The sequence below is a fragment of the Rutilus rutilus genome, assembly GCF_951802725.1.
Source record: "Rutilus rutilus genome assembly, chromosome: 15".
NCBI classification, from domain to species: domain Eukaryota; kingdom Metazoa; phylum Chordata; class Actinopteri; order Cypriniformes; family Leuciscidae; genus Rutilus; species Rutilus rutilus.
In genome coordinates this window covers 34,836,419-34,854,872 of record NC_140220.1, presented here as the reverse complement: position 1 = coordinate 34,854,872, position 18,454 = coordinate 34,836,419, and the positions used below count along the sequence as shown (strand labels likewise).

At 39.2% G+C, this 18,454-nt stretch overlaps 1 protein-coding gene across 1 annotated transcript; it reads left to right on the top strand.

Annotated features, from left to right (window-relative positions):
- Positions 1–825: 825 nt before the first annotated feature.
- On the top strand, positions 826–9,478 carry nrl (neural retina leucine zipper). Its single transcript, XM_084433273.1, has 5 exons — positions 826–929; positions 2,568–3,312; positions 4,192–4,464; positions 7,133–7,348; positions 8,082–9,478. Exons 2-5 carry the CDS (start codon positions 2,716–2,718, stop codon positions 8,229–8,231), a joined length of 1,236 nt encoding a protein of 411 aa, XP_084289399.1. The 5' UTR covers positions 826–929; positions 2,568–2,715; the 3' UTR covers positions 8,232–9,478.
- The last annotated feature ends 8,976 nt before the right edge of the window (positions 9,479–18,454 follow it).

The window sequence follows — 18,454 nt, the reverse complement described above, 5'->3', positions numbered from 1 at the left end:
CATGACAGCAATTTCAATAGGCAGGATTTCTCGACTATAGGGTGATGCAACATAGACTTTGGTTCATTTGTCGTTTCAGGTCATCAAGACAGAAACTTCTGATATAAGTAGTAATAGTTATAGATTCTTTAAAATAACGTAAAGAAACAGTCTGTAGTACTATTATAATTGTTCCATACTTTTACTGTTTCTTTATAGAATCTGACCATTATATTGAAGAGCCAGAGCTGATGTTGGAGTCAGAGCACTAGGTGGCAGCATGCAATGACTCTCTGATCGGTGTGGACCTCATGAGCTCATCGCTTATAATCAGGCCTGTTTCTGCCTGTTTGCTCTATGAATATTATAATAAAAACTGGTCTGCTATTAGTCATGTAAAACATATATATATATATATATGCAGGGGTAAAAAAGAATAGTCATATGGTTAAACAAGAACACTGGTAAATTCATGGTCATGTATACATTTTTGGCTTTTCACTGTCTTAGTTGGAATTTTATTTTTGGGTTTTGGATGTCGACTTGTTAAGCTCTAAGATAATGGGTTTGTAACAGCCTTAGCCTAACATTTTTTTTTTTTTCTATTGTTAGTTCTATAAGTGTCTTCTGAACAGCTTCTTCTTTTTTTTTCTTCTTTTTTTACTTTATTGGAGGAATCAAACAAGATTTTACTAAGTGTGCTCCTCATTTGACTTTGACAGTCATTTTCAGAATAAGTGTAAAAACGACAGAGAGAAAGATGGGATGGAGGGGGATTTGGAGCGGGGGGTCAGAGGGGGGAGGGCTGGGGCGCTGTTAGTGACAATCAGCTCCAAAGTGGCTCTCACACCAAACACAAGCTCTCGCACTGACACATACACACTCATGGCAGGAATCAATCAGTCAGTCATTAACTCAGGATGTGTGTGAGCTGTCCACATGAACACACGGTAAGAACATATGGACTTTTAACACATTTCTTCCTCTGTCTCTCTCTAAAGTCATGCTAGTGTAATCCTGATGCTCTTTTTTTTTTTTCCATGTCGTTCTTACTCTTTTATTCCACTCTCAAATCCTCTCGTTTCCCCACTTTATCTTCTGTTCTATTCTTGCAATGAAAGTAAAGACCATCTGAAGCCACTTGAAGGTCATTCTCTTAGCAGCGATCTACAGTAACGATTCAAATAATGATTGTAAGAAACTTTAAACATGGTTTTAAAAGTGTATTGACTGTCACAGGACTGTTAATGCTAATGTTGTAATCAAAGCTAGAGTTACAAATGAATGTTCATCTTATAATGAAGATGATTTTTGTTCTTCATAATATTATTTGTAGATTTTTAATAGTAAATAACTTTAGTAGTTTATAATCTAGCCTCTTAATTCAAATAGGTCTTGCTGAATATGAAGTGAAACTTCTAACTTTTTTAAATAAATAACTTCAGTACATGTTAATTTCAACATACTCTATGACAGGTCAGTTCATAAAATATAGATGTTTCGGTACAAAATTTTATTTTCATATTTGTTCTTTATTTGTAGTAAATATAGTTTATGGCCTAACCATTTAAGTGTGTCTTTTTGCTCGTTACTGTATTAAAACAAAAAATGTGCTGTAAATTTAACTGTTTGTACATTTCAACAAGTGAAATGTCAATTACAAAAGTTACAGTTTTTTAGCGCAAAATGCTTTGAATAGTTGTTTTTTTCTATAGATAAGATGTGCTTAGTTGTCTGTGTCTATCATGAAAGTACTTTGATCAATATTTTATGAGTTTTCCTCACAAAATTCACTATTGTTTGAGTTGTACATTACAACACTTATGTTAAGGAGCAGCCGTTCCGTGGAATGACTAGATTGATGGATTAAGATTATGGGATTGGATTTAGGCCTTTCCTCTATTAATCTCAAACTGTTTGCAACCCATACATCAACATGATTCATAATTAGCCATTATATGAGTTGCCATATATCACAAAGGTTCTGTAATGTTTCATAAAAACAGGTTTAAAGCCAGATGACGACGATTCATTTCTTACATTGTTATATATTTTACTCTTTAACAAATGTGTCACTATTAGCCTTTCTCGTAATATCAAGCCAGTTTTTGGAATCTTCTTGCCTCTTATCTCACCAGCTCTTCAACCAAAAGTATGTTGGTTAGTACCTCTTAATGTAGACAAACTATTATTTAGTCACAGATTATTATACAGTACCTGCACTATATGGAGTTGAAATTAAAATCTCTAAAGGCACGTTGACTTTTTAATCTTGACCTTCTTTAATTCTGATCCCCAATAACAATCTGCATAAACTCATGACAGTACAACAAATACTATGGATGTTCAAACGAATACTTCACAATTCACATTATTTGACAGCTAAGAAAAATGTAAATGGCCCACAAACTTAATGGTCCTAAAAAATAAGCTTTAAATAAGCAAACAAGCTTTTTGGGAACGTTGTGGTGAAATATGATCTGTACATCTTTAAAAAAAAAAAAAAAAAAAAAAAAAATACTACTGTATTAATGGAGCAGTCTGTGGCTGTCTACTCACTATTTTCTCTCTTTCTTTCCCTCTGCCAGTTTCAGATGATAAAACAGGAAGCCCTTCAATTCAAAGAAACAATAATTTAAACAATTTGGCACATTATTGTTTCTTTGTCTGTGTAGCAATCGAAGTCTGTTGTTGCGCGCCTTTAAAACTGAAAGACAACAACAACTTCCTGTTGCGATGTCTTCGTCTCTGCCACTGCCCTCTCTGCCCCCGAGCCCCCTGGCCATGGAGTATCTCAACGACTTCGACCTGCTCAAGTTTGAAGTAAAGCCAGACACACCTCCGCCTCCTCAAACCTGCCTATACCCCAAACCAGGCCTCCATCAGGAGACCACCGGTTCCCCGTATGCTCCTTGCCCTCCTCCTGACTCCAGCCTCAGCTCCAGCCCCTACACTTCACTTCCTCCATCACCCACGCTCAGTGACGGACACCCACCGCAATCTGCATCCTCCTCTTCCTCTTCTCTCTCTTTCCCGCTGTCCATCTCCACTGGATACATATCGGGCCAGAGCTCCGGCTCTCAAGGGAACCTGGACGGGAGCCCAGCCGCTGGAGGCCCCGCACCATGTTCAAACCCCACCTCATTGGAGGATCTGCTCTGGCTGGCTGCACTGCAGCAGCAGTTCGGTGGGGAGCCCGGAGGCGCCGCGTCCCTGCTGGGAGCTCTTGGAGGAGTGCCGGAACGAGGGGACCGGGATCGAGGAGGGTTTCTGGGATGTGAGGATGCAGTGGAGGCCCTGCTAAACTCCGCTGCTGCTGCAGTGAATTCACAGGTATGATATGAGATATTTGGACCACGAATTTGTGTGTGTGTGTCAGGTAGAAGCACGTGAACACAAACGCTTTGAAGCTTATTTTCGCACACCATTGCATTCCGCAATTTGTTGACAAACGCAATTCATAAAGCAATGCAAGTACATGTCTGATTAGTGTTGGAGCTGAACTTTGCAGGAAGGTAGATCTCCAGGAACAGGATTGGGCACTTCTGCGCTACAGCAATGGAAGACCACACATTTAGTAGGCTATGTACCACATAGTATCAGCAAGGCATTTACGTAAACCCTAGTCCTGGAGGTCAACCTTCCTGCAGTGTTCAGTTCCAACCCTGTTCCAACTACCTTCCTATAGACTTCAAGTAACCCTGAATACCATGATTAGTTAGGTCGGGTGTGTTTGGGGTTGGTGCTGAAGTCTGCAGGGTGGTAGCTCTCCAGAAATAGGGTTGGAGACCCCTGCTTGAATGGAGGGTGGCCCTCCAGATGCAGTGTTTGACACCTCTGGCAAGGGCTTAACCCTGGTCCTGGAGCCACCAGACACTGGACAGTTTGAATGTTTTCTTTATCTCACACACCCGTTTCATGTCTTGGAGACTCTTGATGAGGTGTGTTTGAGTAGGGAAACATACAAAACACGCAGGGCTCCAGGGACAGTGGCCAAGAGAGTTTTTGCAGGATGTTTTTGCATTCAAAAAACAGAGCTCAAAAGAATGTAAAAGAGCAGGGTTCTCGAGAACACTTGACATGCCATCTTATTCTGGCGCCCTGCATAAAAATGGCCTTTTAAGTTGGGGTGTTTGTGGCATTTTCATTATAATCTCTTTGTAATGTGCTCTTTGTAATCTCTTTGCATTTCCTCTGGTCTTTCACTCTCAGTTCCCGGTTTTGTCTCAGAGTTCGAGCAGCAGTCACATGGGTGACTCCAGCAGTGACAGCGGGGCTGATGTTGTACTTAACAAGCCGTCAGACATGTGTCACCGCCCTATACTGGTCGTTTCTTCCACCCCTCCATCTCTTTCCAATGTCAACACATCGACCAGTCCCTTCTCACAACCCCTCAGTCCACAGAGCCGCCTCCATCACCCACACCATCCAATGCAAGGCCATTATCATCATCATCACCATCATCATCATCTCCAACTCTCTCAGGTACTAGCAGTCACCAATTTATCCTCCAAAAACTTTGTCAACACAATCACATACTCAAGTACCAATAGTACCAAAGTATTTTCTCCATATGCTCAATAGAAGTTTTAGGCCACATCACAACATTTTGTTTTTTTATAAAAAATAACTTTGAAAATCAGATAAACACAAGTTGCTTTTGAGGGACCAATGAACAACATGCCCCATAAAGCACTGTTATGATTTAATCAAACCAGTCTGTTTTTTTTATGTATCATCAACAAACACCACTATGATATTAAGACTCTAATTCTGCAAAATATGAATGCTAATGGATAATGCCACTTCCCCATTATATATGTTAAATATTTAATTAACATAAGATAAAGAAATCACTGTAACGGGTGAGTGGCTGCAATGAAGCGCACAATGATATAATCCAACTAGAGCTATCTTTAATTACAAATATACAGAATAAACAGGAAACGCAACCACAAACAAACGTAAACGAGACCGAACACTGAACAGAAAGATCTCAGGGCTTAAATACACGTGGAGAGGAAATCAGCTGAAAAGAAACAGATGCGTGGAACAAAGGACAACTAAGGAAACTAACTAGGGAACACAGAACACAGGCAAAACGGGAACAAAGTACTGAATCAAAACGAAACGAAACAGAACTAAACAGAACCCTGACAATCACAGAGCTATGCCCGCATTTTATGAGATTTAATTAATAAATGTTAAAAGAATGCAAAGTCTGATGTCCACATCCACAAGTAATACTAATTTGTAGCTTGTTTGTTATACAAACATTTCCTTTGTGAAAAGAAGTACACTTTAACATACTTTAAATTTTTTTTTTTTATTAAGGACATAATATACTTTAAAAGAATATGCTTAATATACGTAACTGAATGTAAATTAACTATATTATTATGTATGTTAAATACAGTTAGCTGAACTTTTTTATGCTTTTTTGACCCATTTATAAGTTTCTTCTATTGTCTGTGAAATGTAGTTAAAGTGTACTATACACTGTAAAATAACTTTTTAGTTAACTTTACTAAATATCTTAACTTAATTGTAAAAATATAGTAATCTGTACTATTCTCATAATATGCCTTGTTTACTCAGAAAACCCAAGTTAAGATTAATTGATTGGATGAAATACCATTTTCAAGCAAAAAGAAAAAATGTTTTTGAGGTGGGACAATTCTTAATAGACTTTTCTCTCATTTCCTCCACTTCTGCAGTTATCTTTCTCTGGTTGCATTCACTTAATTCCCAAAGTAATCTTGAATGTTGAATTGACAATACAACTGAAACATTTGAGAGAACATCACATAAGCTGACTACATAAATTGATGTTAATTTTCCTAAAATGTTTTAGTTTGAACTCACCATTATGGTGATCAGTGTTCCCTTTGGTTGGGCACCTGGAACTTCTTTTATATTATTGTAATTATTGATGCAGCGATGCAGAAATCACAGTTATTTGGTTTCAAATGAAAGGTAGAAATAAATAGATTGCTTTTAAAAGGGGATCTTAATAGAACTAAATCACTGTCTTTTTCCATGTAAATATAAATGCAATAAGAAAGTGTTGGTGCACCCGCCTTGTTTCACATTTTGAACCGTGGATGGCTAGTGATATTGTGGCGAAGGGAGTTGAAAGCAGTTTAATGGAGTGGATGTCTGCCTCTAAATGTGGAGCAGCGCTATCAGATTATGGTAATATCTACTATTATTGTGATGTAATCCTGATCAATGTCACTTACACTCAGTCAGATTATGCTGTATGGAAATGTAATGCCAAAATCACACACATGCACAAAGACGCTCACATAATCTATAGGCTAAACTATGTACTACACAAAGCTCATACATTTTTGATTTTCCATTATCATATTATTCAAATGGTTGTCATGAGAAAAAAAAATAGTATTCATTTGTAAGATTTTATCGAAAGAAAACTATTATTAGAAAAAAAGCAAGCATGAAGGTCCACCCCGACTGATGTGTAAGAAGATTGTACGGAGACGTACAAATGAGATTACAGATGAGATTAGTACGAATTCATGCGACCAATTCAATTGGCCAAAACGTAAAACAATTACAAATGGTCATGAGAGTGTGTTAATATTATCACAACACATCATGAATAAATTATCATAAGTCATGTACTTTGCACAACATTCCTTAATCATTCAATATCTTACAGATTTATAATTACATTTTTCAAGCTGTTTTATAAGGAATTTGTCTCCACTGTTTCAATCGCAACCAAAACTACTTCACTAAAAATAAACAAATGAATGAATAAAGCAAGCATATAGTACTGCAATATGAACTTGCTCAGCCTTATCCTTAGCCAACCCCAGACCATCGCAGGTTTTCTTGTTATTACTGGTTTTTGTATTGTCATGATGTTTCCCGATGTCCGTATCAACTGGTTTGAACACAGTTCTAGTAGTGATACAAAAGCTACAAGGCAAACCAAACTAAATAAATAATACTTCTATATGACTGTGCTGTTTTCATCAGACTGTACAATTCAAGCGCTGTGTACTATTTATTTCTCCTCCATCATGTGAGTGTTTGATGAAGCTTTAATTATCATGATCGCACGTTGTGTCCATTCTGTGACAAATCTCTGTGACTCATCTCTTTTTGTCTCTTCCTCTTTCAGTGTGGGGTGGATGAGCGTTTTTCTGATGAGCAGTTGGTAAGTCTGTCAGTGCGAGAGCTGAACAGACATTTGCGTGGAGTGAGCAAAGATGAGGTGGTCCGTTTGAAACAGAAAAGACGGACGCTGAAGAATCGAGGTTACGCCCAGTCCTGCCGTTACAAACGACTCCAGCACCGGCACGCGCTCGAGTCCGAGAAACATATTCTCACACAGCAGGTACACAACACACACACACACACACACTGAAATATGACAAAACTGAGACACATACAACAAAAGTCACAGTAGCTCTCTTCCGAAACCTAGTCCGCTGCCTACCTTGACAGCATTAGGCCTACTTGTTTCAGAAGAACTTGTTCAGATAACATTGAAAAGTAACATTCAAGACTGACAAAATTATCAAATGGATTGTTCGCATAATGTTCTTGGAACATATTTCTGTTAGCTGGTTAGCAATAGGGAAGAAAAGTTCTGTTGATTGCCAACCTTTTAATGCAACACTGCATATATCCTTTGCGAAGAAGTCAATCCCATAATCCACTGTAATGAGCAAGGCAGCTCACTTGGTTTTTGAAACATTAGAAAGTTCGGTAACACTTTACAATAAGATCTCATTAGTTAAGGTTAGTTAATGCATTAGGCCCTACCTAGCATTATCACAATCTTTGTTAATGTTAGTTAATAAGACACAACTGCTCATTGGTAGTTCATATAATTCCATTAAATAATATTAACAAATACAACTTTTTATTTTAATAATGTATTAGTAAATGAGGAAATACACATTAACTAAGATTAATAAATGCTTTAGAAGTTTGTTAGTTCATGTTAACTCATGAATTAACTAAACGAAACCTTTAAAGTATTGCCAAAACTGTAAAGTGTTACAGAAAGTTCTTTGCCAATATTAATCAAAAGTATTTCAAATCTATTCTTTTGATTCCTCTAGCTGGAGCAGCTGCAGTGTGAGCTGTCTCGCGTGTTGAGAGAGCGAGACTCGTACAAAGCGCGTTACGAGAAGCTCGTCAGTTCGAACGAGACTCAGCCTTCCCATCCCAACACCTCGCCTTCTCCAACTCCTCCGGATTACTTTTTGTGACAAAATGAACATTGAAGAGAATGAAAAGAGAGCTGATGAAAGCGATGGGTGAAAGTAATTCAACAGAGCTGTAACTACAACTCAACTTAAAATAAGCTATTTAACCAAAGCGGGTTGATTGTGAGGTGGACCTGAGCCCTGGATTGGAATGCTGCTGCTGCTGCTGCTGCTGATGATGGGATTGCGTTTTTGCCCAATGTGAGCTTGTATAACACCAACCTGATTTCATAAGCATTCATAGGTATTCGTGTTTAAAAAGGGGTTTGTAGCATATGTGTATGTTTGGATGGACACTGAATATGTGCAGAACCAAAGAACTGACAGACAGTATTCAAAACATAAAGCATTATGTATAATGAATCCTCTAAGGATACGACTCTAAAGTTGTTCTTATGTAAACACATTTACATTTTAGATTCTGTTAATATTGATATTGTACAGATTTAGTGTCTAAACTACAAACATTTATGTGCGCACATTTTCTGCTAATACCTATGAATGCGAATGTGATCACCCATGGCAGCACAAAAGACTTGCTATCCCTTTGTGTTGAGCTATTTGTCATGATGAGTTTAGTTCTTACGAGAGTTTCATTGGCATTCACCAAAATGACTGTTGATATAAATCTATGCAAAACTGCTGGCATTTTGAGCAAGAGAGTAATGCATACAGAATCTATCATTATGTGTATAAGCCATCTGTGTGATATTTGCACTGAGGGGTTCGAAGTACCTATTGCTACACACTGTAAAACAATGCAATCAACAACCAAATATAAACATCGCTGCAAAAAACGTCATGTTCATGCAAGTCAAGTGATGATCACCTCCTAACTTTGAGTGACTGTGTCTTTGGAAGTTACATTTTATGATCAAGTTAAGGGTGTAATTTTAATGTTGCATCAAACTAATTTAGCAATTCACAGAGCTGGTCACTGTGGGTGATAGTAGACGCCTATCTAGAGCAGTGTTGACAGACGCAGATTTTTCTAGGAGGTTTACTTGGCCCGCCATAGGTCTATAAATTGACTTGGCTACAGTATTTCACTTATTTATTCACAGTATTTATTTATTGTTTGTAATGTGATAATTGTTTTCATTTGATAGTGTGTATCAATATCATTAATATTTTGTAGCAGGGTAAAAAATATAAAAAGATTATATTCATTATGCTCCGTTTGTAGTGGTTTCTTATGAAATAAACATACTTTTACCATTAATGATTGTGCAAAGCATTGTGGACTGTGGAACTGACTCATTGATGTGATGTGTGTTATACTTTTTTTTTTTTTATTATTTACTTATAATGTTAGTGGTTAGTGAAGTTGTTTGAACCAAAAAACATAACTTGTATTACCACATGACCATTTTCAAACCTGTTGGGGCTGCTTCTCCTTTTAGACTTCAAAGTAAACGCCCATTGTTTTGATCGGCTAGCATATTTGGACTAAAATCCATAAATTGTATTTTTCTTGCCATTTAGCTATATTATACTTCATGCTGTACAACACTGTCCAAATAATGCTTTAGAGAGTATAGTAACAGAGTATTCTGCTTTTATATAGACAAGCCCTTTGTCAAAAACTGCATACTTCCATACTACAATGTGAAAATGTGTGTGTAAACCGTAAACAGTGCGTGCGAAACACCTGGGTGATTTACCTCTTCTGTCGAGATTTTTAAGTGCGTAGCTGATGGACACTCTTGAATCCCATCAGGCCATAATGCCAACATAGCGGATGTAGTACATCCAAATTGTATTCATACTACACGCATGAATACTTTATAGAACTTTTTTTATTTTTTACTTTCACAAACTAAGTTTATCAAATGTTGTTTGATAGTATGCAATTTAATATGCAGTAGGTAGGGTTTGTAAATAATCAACAAAAGTTGGGGCACCTTTAGGAATTGTTAGCACTATTAGAGGTCAAAACTTTAGTCCAGTAAGGCCTTAAGACAGGCAGCAAAAGTTTATTGCTTTTTTTAAAATTATTTCTGGGAATGCTATCTTTTCCACAGTGAGAATTAATTACAATGTCTCTTGCACTTGAGACATTAAACTTTAAATAAACTGTTTTGTCGCTCTAAATAGATAAGGAAAGACTGTTTCTTGCATGCCAAAATTTCCTTCCTCTGACTAAGAACCATCTATTCAGATGTAATATAATGCATTCAGCCTTTATGCATTCACATCCTTTATTCAGGAAAGAAACAAAATAATATGTAACAAATTTTAGAAATCACACAACTGAAAAGATACGACATATGATACGACACGGTATTAAAAAAAATCCCTTGCAAAAAAGAAATGCACTTACTTACGGTTCCAAGGCGGAACCAATGGAAGGAGGAGCCAGGACTGAATCAGGAACCCCACTGCCAAAGGTCACGGCATGAAAGGAGGAGACCCAGGTGGAACCCAGGAGATGAAAGGCCTGGAGGGCCAAGGCGGAGCCGCAGGCATCTGTGACTGGGGTGGAGCCAGAGTGACGATAGGTCAAGGTGGAGCCAAAGGAACGTGGAAGCCCAGCAGAGCCTGAGGGAAGACATACCATGGTGGAGCCTAGGGAGCGTGGAGCTGGTGGAGCAGAGGGCCAAGGTGGAGTCTGGGGCTCCAAAGCTCGAGGTGGAGCTGAGGGATCCTCAGACCAATGCGGAGTTGACAACCAGTAAGCCCAAGAAGATCTGAGCAGCAGGGCAGAGCAACAGAGAGGAGCCGAGGGGCTGAAGGGAGACAGCGGAGGCGATGGCGGGGCACTGGATGATGTTGGCAGAAGAGGAGGGAGAGGCAGGCTGGGCTAAAGCAGCGGCGACAAGATGACTTGAAACTGGTCTGAACCAGTGGTGATGAAGATGACTTGGGGCTGGGCTGAACTAGTGGCAATGAAGATGACTTCAGACTGAACTAAACCAGTGGTGACGAAGACGACTTGGGACTGGGCTGAACCAGAGGCGATGAAGGATACTTGGAACTGGGCTGAACCAGTGGCAATGAAGATGACTTCAGACTGGACTGAACCAGAGGTGATGAAGGATACTTGGGAATGGCCTGAACCAGTGGCAATCAAGATGACTTGGGACTGGACTGAACCGGTGGTGATGAAGACGACTTGGGACTGGGCTGAACCAGTGGCGATGAAGGATACTTGGGAATGGGCTGAACCAGTGGCAAACAAGAAGACTTGGGACTGGACTGAACCAGTGGTGATGAAGACGACTTCGGACCGGACTAAACCAGTGGCGATAAAGGAGACTTGAGACTGGGCTGAACCAGTGGTGACGAGGACGACTTGGGACTGGGCTGAACCAGAGGTGATGAACATGACTTGGAACTGGGCTGAACCAGTGGTGACAAAGACGACTTGGGACTGGTCTGAGCCAGAGGCGATGAAGGAGACTTGGGACTGAGCTGAACCAGTGGCAATGAAGGAGACTTGGGACTGGGCTGAAGCAGTGGCGATGAAGGAAACTTGGGACTGGGCTGAACCAGTGGCGATGAAGAAAACTTAAGACTAGGCTGAACCAGCAGAGACAAAGACGACTTGGGACTGGTCTGAACCAGAGGTGATGAACATGACTTGGAACTGGGCTGAACCAGTGGTGACAAAGACGACTTGGGACTGGTCTGAGCCAGAGGCGATGAAGGAGACTTGGGACTGAGCTGAACCAGTGGCAATGAAGGAGACTTGGGACTGGGCTGAACCAGTGGCGATGAAGGAAACTTGGGACTGGGCTGAACCAGTGGCGATGAAGAAAACTTAAGACTAGGCTGAACCAGCAGAGACAAAGACGACTTGGGACTGGTCTGAACCAGAGGTGATGAACATGACTTGGAACTGGGCTGAACCAGTGGTAATGAAGGATACTTGGAACTGGGCTGAACCAGTGGCAATAAAGATGACTTCAGACTGGACTGAACCAGAGGTGATGAAGACGACTTCGGACCGGACTAAACCAGTGGCGATAAAGGAGACTTGAGACTGGGCTGAACCAGTGGTGACGAGGACGACTTGGGACTGGGCTGAACCAGTGGCGACAAAGACGACTTGGGACTGGACTGAACCAGTGGCAATGAAGGAGACTTGGGACTGAGCTGAACCAGTGGCAATGAAGGAGACTTGGGACTGGGCTGAACCAGTGGCGATGAAGAAAACTTGAGACTGGGCTGAACCAGCAGAGACAAAGGCGACTTGGGACTGGTCTGAGCCAGAGGCGATGAACATGACTTCGAACTGGGCTGAATCAATGGCAAGGAAGACGACTTGGTACTGGGCTGAACCAGTGGCGATGAAGAGAAAAGGGTGACTAGGGACTAAGCTGAACCAGCGGTGGCGAAGGAGACTGGAGACTGGACGGGACCAGTGGAGACTGGAGACCTTGAAACATGACATCATCCAGAAAATCAAATAATTATTAATTGGGTGAGCAAGCTCAGTGAGCGCACTTCAGCGATGGGAGTATGGGTGGGGCTGTAATCCATGCAGCCAAACTCTTATAATATGCCCTCAGTGATGGACACTGGTGTCGGCTAATGCACCTGGTCTGAATCTGCGAAGGGCTCTGGCTCCAGGACGGAATTTACCTCAGCATTTGCTCTGGCTCTGATTTCGTGGCGGGCTCAGGCTCTGGCTACTGGTCCGCTGCGGGCATGGCTGAAGGTTGGCTGGGCTCTGAGTCCATGGTGGAATCGGGACTGGAGATGTCCTCCTCTGCGGGCCAGATGGTCAGTGGAGATCCACACTTAACCAGCACCCACTCCACATAAGCAGTGAAGCTCTCCTGAGGACCTTCCACGGGCAGAAGTGCCCTCGACCGCTCATTGGGGCTGGTGTTATCGAATGTCCGGAGCGAGAGAGCGGGATAATGGATGAGGCACACCAGATCTAGAGAATCCCACGTGTGGTCTTCAAGGGAACAACCCCCTTGCTCGAGCAGGAGGCAAACTGCAGGTATATCTATATTTGTCTTTCTCTTTTTACTCGTTTTGCTGGATCTGCATTCTGTCGCATGATGGTTGTGTAGTTGAATCCAAGAACGATGCGTGATGCAGAATGAACAATACAAAGAAACGTTAATGAACACTGAGAGAAATTTTAAGCAAACACAACACACTTAACAGTGACATTGATGATGCAGGACTCAGAAAACAGAGGGCTTAAATGTTCTGGGAATGATCATTAACGAAACAAGGAACAGGTGTGTAACTAATCCAAAACCATACCAACAAATGAAGGAAAAATCAGGCTGACAGAAACAGGGGGAAACCATGAAATGAAACCTAAACAGAACATAAATGTGACAATAATATATTAATTAAAACTACACCACATGACACACTTAACACACTTTTTAACACACTAAAGTGCACTTTTTAATAATGTCAAATTAAATGTTTTATTTTGAAGAACATTTAAATCATGTTTTAATAATCTTTTTTCTTGCTTTAAAGAAGTACACTTATTTTGATGTATTGACAAACTTACTCACATGTAAAGTACTTATTTTACCTGTAGTTTGTTATATAATATTTAAAGTTAACATATTGATAATTTATATGTTAATCATTGAATATACTAAACTGCAACTTCATTACAAATGTGTAATTATAAGTATATTTAAAAGCACGAGAGCTCGCCAGCTCTCAAAAGAAATTTCTGGATTGTGCTATTGTGTCTTCAGTGTTATATGTGTGATGCGTAACCTTCTTAAAGAGAGTAATCAGATTAACTGTGACCATATTTATGTGCTAAGAGATAAAAGAGACGCTAAATTCACAAAAAATAAATAAATTAACAAATGAGCAAATAAAAATAATTTAGATAAATGATAACCAAATAAAGCAAAAACCCTTTAGGAACCCTAAGCTATTCGAGTCAAGCAAGAGGTGTAAAAGAGGTGTTTCAACTTAAGCATCGCAACAGTAACAAAGCAACCAGAACACACACATCAGGGTGGCGAGTTTTTGACCGGCAGGCACCACTCATATTTTCTTGTGTAAAAATCTAGTTTTATTTGACCTCTTTTTTTGAAACCTTTATTTCCTGTCCATCTCTTTCATTTCAAACGTGTCTCTGTGATTGTTTCTTTTCCACCATTCTCTCCCGTCTCTCTGTCTCTCTCTCTCTCTCTTTCTCTCTTTGTGTGTCTCTGTGAATCTGACCCTGGATGAGAGTTGTTTAGGATGAGCTCACGGTTGTCCCTCCTCCCTCTTTCTCTCTTTCTGTCTCTCTCGCTCTCTCTCTCGGCGGAGCACAATACCATGGGGATTATGGGTATAATGGAGCGCAGGCCGCTCTCTGCCGGGCCTCATTGTCTATGAGAGGGGCACTATTGTGGACAGGACGTACACACACTCACCCCACTGCTGTGCTATACACACATATCTAAACAAGCACACACAAAACAGACAAACACTATCCTGGATATAATATTTTAAACTTTTAATTTACATATACAATAATAATAGATATTAGTAAGTTTACAATAGCTTGTACACCATAGATGGCAGAATAGAGCCATAATATTTTATTTTACATTTTAACCTCTAAATAAGCAGGACATTTTAAGTCATTTCAAGAATATTAGGACATCAAATGAAAAAGTACTATTTCCAGGTCACTCATTCTGTGACACTGACCATGTTATTAAGACAAAGATGGCTTAATCTAAAGGTCAGATTTCCTTTCATGAATTAGGATGTTCAAATAAGATTAATAGTAAGTTTAATAGTTTGACTGAAACGTGAATGGAAAATATTTCGAAAATATTAAGTATTTGGTCAAATTAATTTATGCATTATTACAACATCCACTTGAGTTGAGATAGAAGCTGATGATCATGTTATCACTGATCATCTCGACGCAAGGAAATATTTTGTTCAAAGATTAGAAAGTTAACATGGTCATTGCCACAAATTTGATTCGTTACCCAGAAATAGTGCAGATTCTGAGATATTTTGTATTTTAATTTTAATTTTGTATTGAGCACATACAGTGATAGGATGATATGGGCTGTTTTAATTTTTTTTTTTTTTTAGTTCAGCTGCAGGTGTGATGTTGCATAAAGGTTTCTATAACTACTGAAATTAAGAATGACATCAGTATAGTAGGAATATGATTTGAATTGTTCTCTGCTGCCCTCTACTGTTAATGTTATTCATTGATTCATCTGCACCTGAGAGGATCTGTTTGACCTGTCAGATTTTATTTTGTGGTTGCTGAAGTAAAAATAATTTCTATAGTGATTCTGAAGATGTGTCGTTATCATCATGTCCAACTTCAAAGTCATGAACATATTTAAATCACATATTTCTTGCACTTTGTATCATATTATCATATCATATTAATTGGTGTTAGAGTTAACTCATGGTAAAATAATTAATATAAATGACACATTTCATCAATATTTTTCCACACTTATATTATTGTACTATTTTTTAATGAATTCATATATTTATATACTCAAACTCAAATAGAGGTACAACGACAAGTATGTTTATAAGACATGAGGCCTATAATACTTTCAGTGTAAAATGCTTTCAGGTTTTAAAAAAAGAAATTGGTAGGCTACTTTTATTCAGATAGGACCCTTTAAATTGATCTAACATGACATTAAATGTATTTCTACAATAAGACAAATCTATATCAAACAAATGCTGTTATTCAAACTTTCTGTTCATCAAAGAATCTTGAAAAATCCTAGCCTGGATGCCAGCCGAACTTAGCCCCTGTCCACAACCTTTGAGGTCGGGAAGTTCGGTCTGGACTTGATCCGTTGTGGAGCAACTATGCTCGAACCAGAGCTGTTCGGACCAATCAAATTGTCAGGGCGGGCTTTATACGATGATTGACAGATGATCAACAGTAACGTAATCATCCGCGTCCCAAAGAGCGGTTGGGTTGCGATAAGATTTGTTTGCTGTATTGGCGAGTTGTGTAATTTTTTTTTACAGTCTATGGTTCTAATCCTAAACGGAGAACTTGTTCGTATATGCATTCACCTTTACTATTTCTCTCAAAAGTGTTGGTAAGTAGGCTACTCCGTGTATCCTTAAATGATTTTTACAACACCGGCAAAGATCGTTTACACTTCTTCTACTTCTTCCAGCGTGCGTGCAGTTGAGTCACTTAGGCTACTCCGTTGCTCTGATTGGTTGTAGGTCTATCCGAGTGCAGAGGCATTTTCTTTCCCGGTTCGGTTGAAACCATAATCACAGCCCAATGGAGCAGTACTGATATCAGAAATCATATTCTGACTCGAATCTGAGTATGACGACGTCCGGTTAGAAAAATCCTGCAATATATTAGCTACTGTTTTTGGCTGTATTTTTCATCAAATAAATGCAGCCGTGGTGAACACGAATCTTCTTTCAAAAATAAAATATCACTGACTTTATTGTCACATCTGTACAAAGTGTAAAGAGTGCGAATCTTGCCAGAATCTCCAGATTGACAGCGCCCTCTGCTGGACTGTTCGTCCACTGCCCTCCAGAACAGAGTAATTCAGTGCTTCTTAGGGGCTGTTTACACGATACCATTTTCAACTAAAAATGTAAACTTTTTATATGTTTTGGCCGTTCGTTTATACGACAACAGCGTTTTGGGAGCCTGAAAACGCAAACTTTTGAAAACGGGTTTAAAAAGTGCAAGTTTTTGAAAACGGTCTCAGTGTAAGCAACAAAAACATGAATCTCTGAGGACGATGACATCATGCACAGGCGTATTACTTGTTCAGTCAGTAGTGTTTCATCGCCATCTAATGGCTTGGTAGCAGAATACAGTGTTTTTAGTTGTTTTCGCGGATCCGTGTGAATGGGGATTTTGACAATGGTGTGCCTCTACATGGAAAACTCAAAGGAAAAACTTTTCTGTTTTAAGCATCTGGCCATACAACAATGACATTCCCAAGTAATTATATTATATCTAAACAAAAGGTGGACAAAAATGCACCATACTAAAAGAATGGACGGACACAATTGAAGCAGCATTCCAGCAAACTACAGCATTTCTCTTAAGTTGATTAATATATTTCAGTCATTTTTTTGTAGTATGTATTTATACTTTATGATTTGCTAAAACCTGAATGGATGATTTTGAATTGATACAGTAGCCTGTCAACTGAGGTCAAATAAAACTGTTGTAATTGCCAGATTTAAAAATAATACAGGTGAGTAATATTTTAGGTTACACTTTATTTTAAGGTGTCCGTGTTACAGTGTAATTATGCATTTAAGTACTGAGTAATAATAATTAACTACATGTACTTACTATAGGTTTGGGATTAGGGTTTGGTTTAGGGTTAGATGCATGTAATTATGCACAATTCATAGTAATTACTATATGTAACGTGTAACAAGGACACTGCAAAATGCACTGCAAGTGTTACCATATTTTAAAAGCCTTTTTGTTCTTTATTGTATAACTTGTAGTTTGACTTGATCTTTAGTGATTTCACTACTGTGGAGTCAGGAGGATGCAGGATTGTATAATGACTAAAGAAACATTATCAGCATTATGGTGTAAAACTGTATATTTCTTGTCTATTACTGTCCACTGCAACTTATATCAACAATGGAAATAAGCGCAGTTAAAATAGCAAATTATGTGGGATTTCATTGCTCTGGTGTAACAATGTTGTATTGCACTAGTAAGTGTCACGATTTCCAGTCACTTCACCATGACCTGTCACCTTCGCACTACATTTCCCATAATCCCTCCTGGCTCCCACCTGCACACTTCACAATCATCCACACCTGCCATCATTGACTCTCATCAGCTCCACTCCATTTAAGCCTGCTACACACACACACACACACACACCCACCCACCACTGTCTGGTGTTTGACTAGGACTGCCATAATGTTGAATGTCTTACTTACCTGTGATTACCTACCTTTGTGTGATTCTCCAAGTCCTTGTATCCATCTTAAACCATCCCTCCCTGCAAGACCTGTAAGATAAAAAGACTGCATTATTCTTCTATATAGACCGTCTGCTATCTAAACGTGTGTGGGTGTGGTGCCACGTACCATTACAGACCGTCATCCTTCTCCTCTCTCTTGTTGAACTTCAGCATCATTTCTCCATATTTAATCTGTTGTCAATAAACCATTTCTACTGAAGTTACTCACCGTTTCCTTGAGTCAGTGTTCCCTGACAGCTATCACTTCAACATTAATACTTCATAAAAAGTAGTTAGCACATTTATAATTGAAGTTAAATA